The sequence below is a fragment of the Hydra viridissima genome, unplaced genomic scaffold (assembly GCF_058129835.1).
Source record: "Hydra viridissima isolate aposymbiotic clone 2 unplaced genomic scaffold, HvirCarnegie_v1 scaffold_12, whole genome shotgun sequence".
NCBI lineage: Eukaryota > Metazoa > Cnidaria > Hydrozoa > Anthoathecata > Hydridae > Hydra > Hydra viridissima.
The window spans coordinates 10,192,392-10,209,839 of record NW_028324311.1 but is presented as its reverse complement, the minus strand read 5'-3'; the positions used below and the strand labels follow the sequence as shown (position 1 = coordinate 10,209,839).

The following is a 17,448-nucleotide window of genomic DNA, read 5'->3' as shown; positions in this document are numbered from 1 at the left end:
TTAGTAACTAAAGAATCATAGAACAACTGTAAAGGCATAGCAGTTTTGTGTATTTGCAACAGAAAAGTCAGAAAGGTAAAATGATTATCATGACTTGTTGATTGACTCTTCACCTAAACTTTAACTTAAATCTTTGATTTGGAATTTTTTGTGCTCAACCAGCTAACCATGTTTTAGCATAATTAAAACTTAATTGAGAGATATAGAAGCACAGGTCATTCCTTTGTTCAATAAAAACAGTTATTTAAAAAGACATGTATTCTCTGCATAAAATGTAAAAATTGACAAAGAGAAAAAAAACAAAATCTACTACTCTAATACACATAATAGTAGCAAAGGTAAAGTAATAAATATAAAATAGCTGCAGAAAAATTGTTCTTTTTTTAAATCAAATCATTGACAAAAAAAAAAAAAAATTTGGAATAAATTTTTCATTTCTATTGCATATTGAGATTATAAGTTAAAAAATACTACATATATATCTTATGGAAATCATTGTTCCCAAATGTTGCATTACATTTTGGACATTTGCGCTGCCTGGTGTCATATCTTGTTTTTAAGCACTCAAAACAAAATACATGAAAACATTTCGTTAAAATTGCATCTTTGCCATGGGTATTACAACATGGACAAGTAAGTTTTGCCTATAAGAACAGGAGAAAAATAATAATTCATTTAACATAATAGTCATGGAAAAAATTTTAAAATATTTAACAGCTGTCATTATCATTATGATTATTGTCATGATCATCATGCAATGCTAACCTTATACATTTTCACTTCTTCAACCAGAATTTCATCAGATGCGCCCAAGTATTCCATCTTCTTTAACTTTTTCTTAAAGCCTATATTCTCCTCTTGTATTCGATTATATTTAAAAGTTTCTTCTTCTAGTTGATTGCTTTTCTCTATCAAATTAGCCTTAACCTACATGAATAAAAAGAGTAACATGTTTTCCACTTCAAATGGCTTTTGTATTAAAATGAACTTTATTCAAAAAATATAATGGTTTCAGTGCAACAACTAGTCACAAAATATAATAATTTTAGTGCAAAAAGTAATCAGAAAATAGAAATGAAGGTACCATAGCGAAAAAGCTCAAAAATCTTTTTAAAAAATGAGGATAAAAAGTAATCAAATTTGTTACTTACAAAACTAAAATATGTAGCAATAACAAGAAATACACTACCAGCAATTAATTTGAGACCAGCAGTTAAAAACGGTATTTATATTTCAAAAATAAATATATCTGATTATCATATTTACACTTCTTTATTTTTGGATCAAAAATAAATAGAGCATGATAAATAAGTGGATAGAATAGGATATGGGCATTTTTGCACCCAAAAATTTGCTTTTGTACAAAAGTATACAAAAGTATGTGCTGAGTTTTTCCAGCATAAAAGACAATACAAGTATTATTTTTAACTGTTGCTTAATTTTGATTAATGACTTGTAATTGATATTGAAAATATAATTTTTTTCATTGGTAGTTTCTTGTAGATACTTTATGTAGATCAAATATAGTATGTAATGACTTGCAAATGATTATACAAATATTGCATTATTTGAACTGTATATTTTATTTAGTTTCTATTTTGTCGTATTAAAATGGCTCCAGTTCGAGAATTAAGCTCTGAACAGAGAGTTTGCATTGTTTTACTTGATGAAGGTGTTTCAGAAAGAAAAATTGCTGAAAGAATAAAAAGATCAAAGACTGGAGTTCACAATACAATCAAGCGTTTCAAAGAAACTGGTCAATATTGTGACTTACGATGACCTAGACAGCCTAGAAAGATAGATGAACATGGTGATCGTCGAATTACGAGATTATCTATGTCAAACAGAAAATTAACAGCTCCACAAATAATGAGAAAATACAATAAAACTGCTGAAAAATTTGTTTGTGTCCAGACAATAAGAAACCGTTTGATGAAAGCTGGACTTAGAGGGTGTGTAGCTACCAAAAAACCGTTGCTAAGGAAAGCAAACAAGGTGAAACAACTACAATGGGCTCGCAAACATGCCAACTGGACAATAAGTCAATGGAAAACAGTAGTATGGAGTAATGAGTCCAAGTTTGAATTATTTGGCAACAAGAGAAGAATATTTGTACGCCGGCACCAGAATGAACATTACATTCCTTAGTGCATTTTGCCTACTGTTAAGCATGGAGGAGGTTTAATAATGGTATGGGGTTATTTTGCAGGTCACAAAATAGGAGATTTGATCAGAGTTCATGGAATTATGAAAAAGGAGCAATACAGAGAAATTTTGGAGAATCATGTTGTTCCATCTGCTCACCAAATGGTGATTCGACGCCAGCCTGTTTTTATGCAAGATAATGACCCAAAGCACAAATCTAAACTTTTTACAAATTATCTGAATCAACTAGTACAAGAAAAAACCTTTACTTTAATAGACTGGCCTGCGCAGTCACTAGACCTCAATCCCATTGAGCTTCTTTGGGATGAAACAGACTGGTATGTGAAGAAATTCCAAGTAAAATCTGAGGAACCTTTATGGGAGTTAATGCAAAAGGCTTGGAAAGCTGTAACCATGGAAACTTTAAACAAATTAATCTTTCGTATGCCAAGAATATGTGAAGTAGTAATGAAGAAACGTAGTGGTTATTTTGATGAACGCAAAGTTTGAAACTTGTGCAAAATAATAAAGACTTTATAATTTAACTTTTTAATGTTTGTTAAGTTTTCTATTTGTTTAGAAATATTTGTGAAGAAAACTAAATAAAGTATATTTCATGAACTTATCAAAATTCAAACTATATTTGTAGTTTCTTCATTCAGAGATAAAAAAAAAACATAAACGAAAATATAACTGATAGATTTAATTGATTTTTAATAGAATTACTGTTTTCTCATCACTGGTCTCAAATTAATTGAAAGTAGTGTATATCAGTGTGTCTTGCCTAATTTCAAAGTCAATTGGAAAAATCTTCAATTAATTCAAAATAGTTGTTTTGTGACTTAATTTATGTTCAGTTTTATCATTTATTTTTTGACTTTTAATTTTTGTTTATTTTTTTTTATTTATTTAGTGACTTTTAATTTATGTTTATTTTTTTTATTTATTTAGTGACTTTTAATTTATGCTCAGTTTTTTAATTTTTTTAATGACTTTTAATTTATGTTTATTTTTTTAAATTTATTTTGTGACTTTTAATTTATGTTTATTTTTTAAATTTATTTTGTGACTTTTAATTTATGTTTAGTAATTTTAGTTTTTAAGCTCTTTTAGCACTGAGGTCTTTAACTTGTTTATGTTTGTACATACAAATCAGTGAACTGAGTGATGAAAGCTTTAAAGAACAGGGAATAAAAATTTCTAACTAACATTTACTAAATTCTTTAACAGATATTTTCATCAAGCTCATTAGTAGATGTAAAATGAGAGAGTTAGCTCACCCCTTTTAAACCATATTTTCAACCATTAAAAAAGGCTGTGCACGTCAAAATAAGCTTTAACTCAACCATGTCAACCCAGATACACTTTTTATACATGTCAGCATAAAATAAAGCAACCATAAAGCTATAGTGAAATTTTCATCCACTAAAACAATTTCAACCCTGATACCTAATGCATTTCAGCATAGAAAATCTGACTCAGAATCATAAGCAACCATAAAAGTAAAAATGTAGTAAAAAAGTAATCATAATAAAACAAACCTATTCATAAAAGTCTTTAACATATAAAGCTGGCTAAGAACTACTTTTTTAAACCTCAATCTAAAACTTATAAAAAATGTGATTAAGTTGTGGGTGCCCAAAAACAAAAAAATAAAACAAAACTCCTCATAATACACTGACTCTGATATGTTGTGTATGCAAGTTGGTAACAGAATTCAACTTTGATACATTGTGCAGGCATGTCAATTTTTTCTGAAAATTTGAACAAATCATTTTAAAAAATTTTTGTTGTTTTATTTGTGTTATATCATTTTTCTCTTTAAATCTTTAAAAAAAATTTATGTTAAGTTTCATGTTAATATAATCTTTGTTTCCAATAGCTATTTCACCATCAAAGTCTTCATCAAAACCTTTATGTAAGTTTTTATCAAAGTGTACCAAATCAACTGAGTCTACAATTAAGTATTAGAAAATAATTAAAAACTAAATTTAATGAGAAAAGCATTAACAAAGCTTTACTATCATAAAGCTTTGTTGATGCTTCTCTTGTTAAATTTAGTTTTTTTACATCTGCTAAAGATTCTCTCAAAATCTGCTGCACATTCACATTTTGTAAAATATTCATTTCACTATCAATTTATCCTAAAAATTGACTTTTCTAACTAAAATATCTATCAAAATCTACTTTGCCATTAATACAAAAACAATAACAAATATTGGTAATTTTGTAAAAATCGTTAAAAGCACATAATCAGGAAGAATAGCAACAACAACATTAACGGTTAACAACATCACCAATAACTGCTGATCTTTATAAAATGAAAACGAAAGAATTTAATCCAATCTTTTAAATGTTTTATAGCTTTTGCATAAAAAAATGACCAACTATTAAAAAGTAACCTAAATTTAAAACATAAGTAACAAAAAAATTACTATTACAAACAATTATAATGCGAAATAACTTTAAGGCTGGATTTCAATAAAGGATCTCTTCATATAAAATGGAGTTTAAAGATGCATTTTGAAAGCACAACCAGTGTCATAAATAGATTTTTTAATAAAAAGAAAGCTATTTTGAATTGTGTATTTTTATATCAATGTATTATGTGGGAAACTGAAAAAGATCCTTTGAGATCATTAAAACAATCTTAATAACCCTTTGAGGTTTGACTGCTCCTATTGTTATTTTTCTCGAAAATGTTCAAGTTTGAACTTATTAAGGTTATTACAATTTGTATAAGCATTGTTATACTAAGTAAATTTTTATCTAACTTTTGCATTTCCTTTTCTTAATATTTTCTATACATATTTAGTTTATTTAATTCATTTTTCTGATACAAATAAATTTAGGCAGCTTTTCTATATTCATCACTTTATACTTTTAAAATATTCCCTTCATACTTTTAAAATAATTTTGATGAACATAGCTCTAATACTTCTTTTAGTTTCAAAACATGTCATTGAATATATTAAATTATACAACAACCATTTTCATGGAGATAATTTTCATGTTGCTAAATAATTAAAGTCATGTATGTAAATATCTAAATTTGTTTATCAAAAAGGAAAACCCTTAATTTAGTTGGTTCTATAATAAATTCTTCTAATTTATCAATAATACTACATATATTTGGTGAATTATTACTATTATTTTTATTGTTAGGTACACTATTATGTGTAGCACTATTGTGACTTAACTTTATTGACAATTTACATGTGCAAGAATTTTTAAGTTCTGTTAATTATATCTTGCATTTTTTTCTTTATTCAATATTTCTAAAACATGTAAACATAAATGACTGCAAAGGCTTTTTTGTTATCTTTGGTATATACTCCTCTAAAATTTTTTATTTTGAGATCCTTAGCTGCTTTTATAAGATTAATGTTAGATAGAGGCTTATTATCTACTGTAACTTTATTAACTTTTATTTTCATTTAGATTAGATTTTATTACTTTCAGGAACTACTGTTAATAGCTTAATATCCATTGGATGTGGTCCTAAATATAATGGAGCACCTATAGTAAATAAAAGATTCATTATTACAAAAAAAAATAGTAAAAGCACATCTAGAAGCATTTGGGTAAGAAATTTAGTGTCATGATGCATTGGGCTTGTGGGTAGCACAATTTCACAAAGTGCTACACTGAAAGTCTCATGGTGCATAGCACTAAAAAATCAATTTATATTAGTTTCATTAATTATATCACATTTGTTTGCAACCTTTTCATTTTATTTACCATGACCACATATACTAGCACCACTGCATGGTATGCATATCCATCTTAAGTTACCATGTTTACATACATCTAAGCCTTAAAATTCTTTAAAACTATTTTTAGTTCTAACTTAAACGCAAAATTCTTTTGTAGTTTTACTCTCACTCAACCATTCCCTATATTGTGCACTCCTATTTGCTTTTGCATTATTTCTACAAGTAATACACGGCTCTATTTTAATTCTTTTCCATTATTCATATATTAGTCTATTTTTTTATTCTTCTTGCATTTTGTACAAATTTTTCTTTCAATTTATTATATACAACAGAAAATTTTTTAAAATGATTTGTTCAAATTTTCAGAAAAAATTGACATAGTAGTAGTAGTAGTAGTAGTAGTAGTAGTAGTAGTAGTAGTAGTAGTAGTAGCAGTAGTAGTAGTAGAAGTAGTAGTAGTAGTAGTAGTAGTAGAAGTAGTAGTAGTAGTATATATTTGTTACAACAAAAGTAAAAATAATTGACAAAATACAAATCATAGATTGTCAGATTACAGTTAGTTTTTGTGAAGCTCATATTACAACTTTCACAAAGGAAAGCTGCAAGCTGTAGTAACATTAGAGGTTATCGAGGTTTGCTTTAAAACTGTTGACAGTTGGAGAACTGATTACAGACTAATATATGAGCCAGACTATGCCGGTGTACCAGATATTAAACTGATAAGAACAGATACTACACTTGACATGCCTGCACAATGTATCAAAGTTGAATTCTGTTACCAACTTGCATACACAACATATCAGAGTCAGTGTATTATGAGGAGTTTTGTTTTATTTTTTTGTTTTTGGGCACCCACAACTTAATCACATTTTTTATAAGTTTTAGATTGAGGTTTAAAAAAGTAGTTCTTAGCCAGCTTTATATGTTAAAGACTTTTATGAATAGGTTTGTTTTATTATGATTACTTTTTTACTACATTTTTACTTTTATGGTTGCTTATGATTCTGAGTCAGATTTTCTATGCTGAAATGCATTAGGTATCAGGGTTGAAATTGTTTTAGTGGATGAAAATTTCACTATAGCTTTATGGTTGCTTTATTTTATGCTGACATGTATAAAAAGTGTATCTGGGTTGACATGGTTGAGTTAAAGCTTATTTTGACGTGCACAGCCTTTTTTAATGGTTGAAAATATGGTTTAAAAGGGGTGAGCTAACTCTCTATTTTTTATCTACTCTCTTTTTTGTTAAAAAAAAACTTTTCATAAGTCAAAGATTAGTAAAAATATTTAAATTAACTAACACCACTCAGGTTGCATTTCTATTGCATTTTGAGATCAACTAGAAACTTTCACCCCCACAAAAAAAGGTAACAATACAAAAAAAAAGAAAAACAAACAAAAAATTAATAGTTTAGCCAGTCTAACATTTCAATTCTACGAAAACCAAAAAAGAACTTTAACTGTTAAACAAAATGGTGTAGGTGAGGCTATTGCTAAATTTTATTTTTAATCATAGGATAAAAGCAAATACGAAAAATCAGTAGATGTAGTAAATGTTTTTACTAACAAAGCTAAATTGTTTACTTATAACTTTATGTTTTGCTTGATGTTTATTTTAATCACCAGAAACCATTTGAAAATTACCTTTACATTAACAATTATAAAACAATAACACCTCTTGCAGCTGTTTGGTTGCAGTTTCCAATTTAAATGTGACTTCTTGACACTTTTCACTTAGTTCAATTGCCTTTCTCTTATGGCAATCTGAAGCCTGCTGTCGAAGAGCAATTTCCTTATCCATATTAGATATTGTAGTCTGCAATACTTTCTCACGTTCTTCAAAACGTTTAGTAACTTCTTCAAAAGCAGTTATCTGAGTAGACATGTGCAACAGTTTTTCATTAAGAAGGTCTTTTTCCTCACGAAGAAGTTTTTGGATTTGATTTGACTTAATTCGCTAAACAATCATTTTTTTTTCAAACAACAATAAAATAATATATAAATAACAACAATAATACATAAATTTTATCAACAATTTCATTAAAAAAGATCTGCTTTAAAATCCCTAATTTTGTTATAAAACTACTGCACCTCTGACATAAGTTTTAAATTAGTATCATCTTTTTCTCTCAATTGATGCATAAGACGAATACTTTGTTCTTGCATTTCTTCAAAGGCTTGTCCTGTAAACTCCATCTCAGCTAATAAAGCATCTTCTTCCTAAATTTGCCAAGGAATGAACCAAACTGATTATAGCTTATTAAGTATAAATTCAAAAAATACACACTTTTTGAGAAAAATTATACAATCATAGAGAGAGGGACATTTAACATCCTGGGTCCAAAATGTCACACACAAATAACACTGATCGTATATAACTTATACTAAGGGATCTTTTTGGGTGAGACTCGACAATATTGAAAATATTTTTAGGGACACCTACAGTCAAGAAATTAATTTATAAAACTTAAAAAATTTAAATCCTCTGCCATCTCAAAAACTATGATTTTAAATATACTACCTCTTTTTTTTTGTTCTGTCATAAAAAAGCTTTTCAAACTTATGTTTTGATATTTATCAAATTGAATTTAAAAAATAAATTCAATAAATATTGATTCTCATTTACTTTGAACAAATTGTATGCAAAAACGTTTTTTTAAAAAAAAGAAAATATAAAACAATTTAGTATGGTTTAGTCAAAGTGTTTCCAGATGCTATTTTAATATGAATAAGCTTTATTTTCTAAACTGGTATTTGATGAATGCATGTGACTGGTTATAAAAAAAATATAAAGCTGAAAAGGCCAATTGGAGAAAGGCACAAATTATTTTCTTTTTGCACATTATGACAGTAACTATTAACAGTTCATAAGCATTACCTGCTTAGTATTATGTATGAACTTCTGAAGTTCATCTATTTTACTTTGCAGTCTTTTACATTCCTTCTCATGGTCCTGATTTGCAAAACGTCTTGCTTGTTTCACCGTGTCAGCAGTTACCACAGATAACTTTAACTTTATCATTTCAAGCTTGTCTTTAAGAGATTTTTCATTTTTCAACAACTAAATAAAAGATAAAATACAACCAATTGCTAATGTTATCTAATTAAAAATTATCAATCTTGAAAGAAAATTTTTTTATTAGGATCTGTCAAAAAGTAATAAGAAAAACAGCTACAAAGATTTGGTCCAATTTTCACTGAATTTCAAATCATTCTTTAGTTTTATTCAAATGTATCAACTTATATTGTTTCTAGAACTTTTCACAAAGCTAGGCACATCTATTGCCTAAAAACCTAAAAACATCTATCGCTTACAACTGGTTTACATAATAAGCTATGTTCAGGATGACCACTCTGCATTTATGTATTGCTACTCTTGCAACACAAAGAAGATCATTTCTTCAGCTTCATTCTTACTAAATTGGTCCAAAAAAATTAATTTTATGCTAGATGTCAGGGCACCCTCCCACATTGTTAGGCCCATTATAGTTTTACTCATATAAAAATTCAGCTATTTACATCAAAAAGTATAAATTGGTGAATGACACAGTGATTTTCAGTTATTTGCCGTACAGTTTACTTTTTCTGTTTTAACAACTACTATTGCTTATGTGTGCATTTTACTTTGTCATTGTTAAGTAATTTACTTTTTTTACTTGATGATTACACTTTATATCTTTTTACTTGATGATTACACTTTCATGAATCCACAGAGTTTGCAAGGTAGCCAGGAAAGAACATGCTGAAGCAACCATTTCTGAATTTGTGCTAGATTTTCCAATGCTGCTTCATTGGGATGGGAAAAGCTTTCCTAAGATTTTTGGAGTTACAGATTAAAGGCTACCTGCGCTTATTTCTGTTGATAGTCTGAATCAGTTACCTTAGTATCCCAAAAAAAGCCTCAAGTTTAAGAACTGAGCTTTGATACAACATCTGTCAATTCCAACCTATGGTGTATGCAATCTTCTGAAAAGAAAAATAGTTAGAGAGCTCCTGTGATTAGCTTACCATTATCATGTGATGAAATTAATTTTGCCAAAAACATTCACCTTGTGCTGTAGATCATCAGAATCTCCATACATTCAAACCATCAAAAGACTTAAAGCTGTTTGGGGAGGTGCAACATAACAACTTTCCAAAACTTGAAGCAAAATAGGGAACTAGCCCTTAAACAAATCAGCACTCCCATATCTCAAGGAAATTCTGAAAAAACTCACTCAAGAGTCAGAGATAATACAACTCATCAAGCTAATAGTAATGGTTATCCTAAGCAGTTCACCATAGACACTCACTGGAGAGGCAATTCATCATATACACTGGATGGCCAAACTACATCAAGGTATACCTTTCATGATCAGCATAATATGTTAAATCTCACAAAGAAGGAAAAAACTGAGATTTATTGGTTTATTTAAGGGTTGAGCAAAATTTCTACTTGTCACTGAGACTCTACTACAAAACCTGTCAATGTGGGTTAAACTGGGAAGATATGAATCAGTTAATTATCAAAAAAGCATAGCTACCAGAAAGGTACAAGAAATTCATTTGCAGCACATTTCTCCAAACAAATTTTCAGTAGCCAATGAGATGAAGATTGTTGACAGAATGACTAAAAAACCTGTTGAATGAAGTGTGAGAGGTGATGCTACGATCCTCAAAAAGAAGGTCTGCTTGGGAGTTTGCAACCCAGTAAACACATTCACTGCTCTCACACTTCAAGATTGGTGAATCCTTTCTGACACTTCCACTAGAGACATGGAGTGAAAATGAAAATAACAAGCAAGAGAGAGGGTTTGTTAATTAGGAACTGTGAAAAATATGACTACGAGGAGCATGAAGTTATTCAAAGACTTCAACCAACATGAATAACATGAAGTTATTCAAAGACTTCAACCAACTCATCACAAACAATAAAGAAAAAGATTTTCTTCTTCAAGTGGTTGACACAAATCAATAAGTAGTTAAATAGTTTTCAATAGAAAGTATTCAAAAATGATTATGTTTTGTTTATGCAACACACAATGATATCAATGACTGTATAATTGAGAATTAAACTGCTTAGCTTTGGATTTATAGGCAAATAGCGAGAAAAAAAAAAAAAAAGTCCTTAAGCATCATCTACTGGTTGAAGAAGTAAGGTGAAATTTTGTCTAAGTACACTAATGATAGATATTAAGGTGTTCATAAGCAATCCTCATTTGCAACAGAAGATATAACAGAACATGAAGGAGCTGCAATATGAAGTTCTACCTCACCCTTGATATATGTCAGACATCTCTTTACATATTATCATTTTTTCAGAGTCCTGGACAACTTCATAAAGAACAAGGACTTTTATTGAAAACATGAACAAAAATAAAAGATTTCTCATCTCCCAGAATAGATAGTTTTTTGAGGCATTGATTCCTTGAAGATGATGGTAAATTGATTATGAAGGTTATTATTTTGACTAATTAAGTCTTTTGTATTCAGAAATTTGGTGCACTTTACCTAAGGGTCATTTTCATTTACTTTTTTCCAAATACTTTTTGACAGATCTAATATCAAAACTATTAAAAAATTAATGTTGGATTTGGAGCAGTTAAGCCAGATGAGCATGGTGGATAGGTAATTTCAATATTTTGCAAAAATTATCCTTCTCCCAAAAGTTTGCCTTAAGAGTTCAGTTATTAGATGAGCAGTATCTGATAACTGAAGTAGCACCATCATACTGCTGCCATACCTCAGGTGCATCTAAGACTGCAAAAACTAAGTTTAAAAAAAAAAGCAATATTTTTTATCTTAATTTCATTCACAGTTCTTTAACGTTTATAATAAATTCTTTAAAAATAGATATTTTGCTGTAATGTTTGACATAATTATATAAAAAATGCAAAAAAACAAAAAACAAAAAACAAAAAAAAAAAAACACTCTTTATTTCCAATCTTAAATTGAAACAAAACTCTTGAAAATATTTATCATGAAATACCTCAGCTTTGTCTCGTGTTTCTTTAGATACACCTTTGTACATGTCTAAAAGAAGCTTCATTTCTTTTCTTTTTTCTCGAGCACTCCTAAATTAAATAAACTTTTTGGTTGTTTTTAACTTCTGAAACCCATAAAACTTTTGGTTGTTTTTAACTTCTGAAACCTATCTTAAAAAACACCTAAAGCAATTTTGTAGTAAGTTTTATCAAAAATATTATTTCAATTTGCAAACAATTTAAATACAATCCTACAATCCAGAGCAGACCATAGGTTAAACTAAGTTTGATGGAGTGTCACCAGAATTTTTTTTCAATTGATTATTTAATGTTTTCAAGTTAATTGAAGCTTAGAGCTGACCATCAAATCATGCTTACTACTAGGTAATGTACTATAAATACATTCTTAGTGTAAATTTTTAGTGGACATGTACAGAATGTCCTCTCCCTTAACTATTGGAAAGAAGTTTGATTAAAAGGTTTATACAACTTGGGTTGAACATCATGTTTTAAAAAAACTAAAAGTTCTAAGTAAGCCTCTAAACATGTAGTTAAAAAAAACAGATTTAAAAATGTCATCAGAATTATTGATAACTTTTTCAATTTAGGTTTTAAATCTTTTCCAAAATCTGTCTTAAACACTGATTTACAAGCTTGCAAAAAGTTTGTAACAGTTAATATTAATCAGGTGTTGACATATTTGGATTTCAATTACATTTTTAAAGTATTTGGTTTGAGTTGTTTATACTCCACCGAATCCTTTAGTAACTTCAAAAATAATGATAAAAATGATGAAGAGACAACCATGTTTTAAAACTAGGAGAGATAATAATTTGCCTAACACTCTAACCACTCATGCCTTCAAATGTAACTCTGGTTGAGCTATCTTACGTATAGTTAATATTTCAGGATTCAAGTGAGTCAATGTTTTAAATTAGTATAATTGACATTTTTGTAGCTGAACGTCCATCATCTTCATATTTCTGAGCCAAATTATCAAGACTTGCAAATGTTTCAAGATCTCCATAGGTTAAAGAGAACAATCCTGTGCAGTAAGGGCCTGTATTTTGAATCAAAAGGTATTGCTATAACATTTTTTAGCAAAACCTAGCAAGTCAAAAGAAGACAAGAATATGCAACATAAGATCATTTTAATCTTGTCTCGTAAAGCTTGAATTAATCAAGGCAAACTTTTTAAAACTGATTAAGAAATAAAGACTCTTCTTGTTATTGATTTTTAACAAGAAATGTATTAGTGGAAGACTTGTACCAACTTTTAACAGAATTAGTATTGTAAAAATTTATCATCTTTAAAATCAGAGAAATAGTTGCAAGGCATTTAAGATCAGCTCAAAAGTTTAGACTTGTACTATGTAATCAAAAGAGATTTTAACAGGCTTGTGTTTTACATACTTTTATGAAAATACCAACACTTTAAATTTATAAACATCACCACAGCAACAGCTTTTAAATGATAGTATATGCAATCACCACAAGAAACCTTAATATAATAATGTCTTGCCATTTTAATATAAATACACTTCTTACACTTTCCAACAAAGCTATACCAGCTTCTTTTCAGTAAAAAAACTCAAACATCCAGTATGCTGAAGCATCTGAAGATAGTTCATCCTTAAAGTTTCAAAGATGCGAAGAAATCTAAAGAGTTATCAAAAAGTCATGACACAAAGCCTCTGATGGAATGAATGTGGATGATGAAAAACAATAAAAAAATACCTCAGAAATTCTTTGAAGCAAAAAGAAAAAGTCATACTTAACTATTCCTGACTCATCTAAGAAGTTTGAAGGTCAACAAACCCTGAAATAAGTATTTTACTCCATTTCTAATACAACTTAGAGAGTGAAAGTGATTTTTAAAAATTTGTTCAAAAGTTAGAAAGGAACTCTAGTGTACCAAGAAATTTTCCTGTTAGTGTGCAAACTAATACTTTTTTTTTCAACTATTCTTTGCCTTTTCAGTACTTATGCATAGTATAAAACTAAAAACAGTAAACAACTGAAATGAGGTCTGGAAATTATGAAATTCATTGCCAGAAATAAATTACCTTTCAATATTGTGAACACATGTGGCACCAAAAATTTCATCCTATTTGCAGACTCCAAGCTCACTTTGAAAAGAGCAACAACATTCAGTAGATTTAAACACCCAAAAAGTTGTATGAGAATTACATGTTGTATGAAAACACCCAGTGTTGAATGAAAATCTTAAGTTTACAGTTAATAAGGTCCTCTCAGAAGAATTACACCACTGTAGTTGTATTGTAGTGTCAACAGATATCAAGATCATACGATCCATATCAGTCATTGACAATTCACTACATCAATAAATCATGAATGCTTAAAAACCTCCTCCAAAATGCCTCATTTTTTACATTAACACAATTTTAATTCTAGGTTTTCTGAAGGTTTATGTTTAAATCAAAAAATATTCAAATAAAGATTAAAAAATTTTTCAAGTCTGTCCTCATAACATGATTTGTACCTAATTAATTGATGATACATTCCTGATGTTGAAGGTTGTAGTCATTCATGATTCAATTGCTAATATTAAGAATGCAATTAAATACCACAAGATCATTAACCAATCTCTACCCTGCACTGATCATTTATTCCAACTGGCAACATCTGGAACAGTGACAGATTGTATAGAGATGAATCAAGCCTTAAAATGCTTTACTGTACTGGCCAAAAAATCCCACAAGTCAACACTTGGAAAATAAAAAATTCAGATATAAATTGATATTGACAGAGATTACTCGATGTTGCTTCTAATATGATTCATATTCAATATTCAATCTTTTTTATTGTTTAAAAATATTTAAGATAATAGGTTAACTTTTTCTAAATAAAAAATATTAAAGTTAAACATTTCACTAAGGGTTTCATTTAAATTTTTGTTCAATTTTGGAAATGAGTAACCATAAACAGGTACTCATAGGTAACCATAAACAGGTATTCTTTTGGATGGACATAGTACTTATACAAAAAATATTAAAGCTTTAGAGCCAGTTTGTGAGTATGGCATTATAATGTTATCCCTTTCATGCTCATACAACCTTCTGCAACCTTTGAATAGATCTTTTTTTAAATCTTTTAAAACCTATTGAAGCCTCATCTTTTTGGTTTAAGAACAAATTTCAGAAACATAATTAAACAAACTACTATTAGAACTGTTGGGAATTGGATACTCCAAATCAACTTGAATAAATATTGCTTTGTATTGTTTTAAATCTACAGCTTAATGAATTCTACCAGCATAATTAAATCTACCAGGTATAAATTTGTTGATTTTGACCCTTTAAATAGTACTTTGAGATAATTGGGAGATATACATGATTAAATGCTTGAAATGCAAATTATAGCTTGATTTACATGTAGGAGTTGACAAAAGGACAAAAAAATTTGTATATGGCATTTGTACTAATTAAATACTTAAATTTCATGTTGACAGGTTAGTAATAAAAAAAAAAAAAAAAAAAAAAAAAGGTGTAACTATAATTGTTGCTTAATTGAATTTGAGGTGGCGATAGTCAAAGTGGTATAACTCACTTCACTATAACTTTTTAGGCTAGAGCGTTTTATCCCATTAAGTGCAAAAAAAATCAGGTTTAATGTTAGAGATTTTGAAAATATTGCATGATGTTAATAAAAGACTGTTTTATTTATTGGAGCTGTTTGAACTGTTAATATTTTTACAGGTAGTATTAAAATTCAGGTTTAAATGGAGTTTTACCACTTTGACTCTTACCACCTCATTTGTAGGTATGACTTAATTAAGTTCTTAGGCTACAACTTAGGAAACTGATGGTACAACTAAGGAAACCGGTTCCTTTAGTTGTACCAATGTAAATTTTAAAAAAGGAATAAGTTCAGAATAGTAACCTAAATATTACAATGTTACTAAAATATTCTGTAGTCTTTAAAAACATTTTATATTTAAAACATTTTATATGATGTTTTAACATCATTTTATCTAAAATGAACAAAAAATAAATTGCCCAAAAAGCTATAAGCCCTTAAAATCCTCTGGGTGGGAATTTTTCCAACCTTGAGAAAAGATGACAATTATAGATTAAAAAATTAATAGACTATTCAATTCTTTTGATTCAATAACCTCATCAAAATTAAACAGAAATTGAAATTTTCTTTAGTTTGGGGAACAAAATATGAAGCAAAATTAACATCAAAATAATAGCTTACTTAAGTTTGGTTCTTAAAACCTTTAGATCATCACACTCTAATCCTTCATTGCTTGATTGACTTGATCCAGAATGTGGAGAAGAACACACTGTTTCGATTCTATCTATGTAACTTTCTGTGCTATCTTCTTCTATTGGGGGTACATCCTTCTCCATCTAAATAAGACAAACTTAATCTAAAATTACATCATTTTCTAATAATCATTAATTTTTTTGTAAGTCAGTAACAGTTAGATAAGGAAGTTTTGATATAGTTTGGGATATAACTCAAATAAATCTGCATTAAGCTTATAATAACTGATTGAAAATTGAAGGATTTTTATTTAAAACTATTTGTCTTTAGTTTAAAAAAAAAAAGAACACAAAGATAAATTTTCAGCATATTAGGCACATCTTTTGTGCATAATATGCTAATATGCTGTTTTGATTTAAAAAAAAAAAAATTTATAATAAAAATTAAAAAAAAAAAAAAATTAATAATAACCTCTTTATATTTCTTCTGAGTTTCAGCAAGTTTCATCTTGCACCTTTGTACTTCACCTTTTAACTGTTGATTGCTATTCTAAAAAAAACTTCAAAATCTATTGCACAAATTTTAATGTGTTCTACAATAAATAAAGTTTAGTTAATGTAAAAAAATCTAAAATTGTTTATTTATTTATTTAGTTTATTCAAAAATTACAAAACGTGGATTTTAATACCTTTCATTGTTTAAAACTCAACATAATCATTAAAAAAAATAAAAAACTAATACTTGAAGGCTGTTGATAAGATGTCTCATTTCTTTAGCCATAGGAGCAATTTGTTCATGGGCACGCATGTTATGTTCATATTCAACACGAAGTAACTCTAAATCTTTACGTGTATCTAATAAAGACTTTTCCAATGTACTTATTTCTGCCCGTACCTTTTTTCTTATCTTTTCATTCTCTGCCTTAAAGCAATAGAAAAGATTACACAATATATATTAAGTAGTTTTAGTTAAACTCAAAATTTGAAATTAAATATTTATTCTATTTAATTTTGAATTGTTTTTCTATTTAAAAAACGATATCTTAGCTGAAGTATTTATTACATATTTTTAAGGTAGTTTTTTTTTTCTCTTACTTCTTTAATTATAATTGCTAAATTAAGAATTAGTTTTAGCTCATTTTTTATAAGACTAACTTTCATAAAGATTTGCATTCTTAAAGCCCTGTCTGACAAGCAAAGAATATACTTCAATCTGATAAATCAAAAAATAGATTAACATGCACTTTATATTCCATACAAATATAAAAAGGAGCTAATGTTGAAGATAAAGGTAAAAAATTTAAAGGAAAAAGAGAAGGTTTAATTCAGTAGTTACTACCATTAAAAATATTGAAATGTTGCAGAAACAGTTATTGCACTAAATATGTATT

At 28.3% G+C, this 17,448-nt stretch overlaps 1 protein-coding gene and 1 pseudogene across 1 annotated transcript in view; both read right to left on the bottom strand.

Moving 5' to 3' along the window:
* Positions 1–243: 243 nt before the first annotated feature.
* The window catches only part of LOC145194237 (E3 ubiquitin-protein ligase Bre1-like), a 54,719-nt gene continuing 37,514 nt past the window's right edge, over positions 244–17,448 (bottom strand). Inside the window, exons 11-19 of the mRNA XM_090069265.1 lie at positions 16,800–16,979; positions 16,530–16,607; positions 16,047–16,201; positions 11,831–11,915; positions 8,740–8,922; positions 7,953–8,081; positions 7,537–7,818; positions 766–927; positions 244–644 (exon numbers count right to left, since the gene is read on the bottom strand). Of these exons, the coding sequence (XP_089925391.1) occupies positions 471–644; positions 766–927; positions 7,537–7,818; positions 7,953–8,081; positions 8,740–8,922; positions 11,831–11,915; positions 16,047–16,201; positions 16,530–16,607; positions 16,800–16,979 (1,428 nt within the window). The 3' untranslated portion in view covers positions 244–470. The remainder of the gene's footprint in view (positions 645–765; positions 928–7,536; positions 7,819–7,952; positions 8,082–8,739; positions 8,923–11,830; positions 11,916–16,046; positions 16,202–16,529; positions 16,608–16,799; positions 16,980–17,448) is intronic.
* On the bottom strand, positions 6,523–6,621 carry LOC149881192 (U2 spliceosomal RNA; annotated as a pseudogene).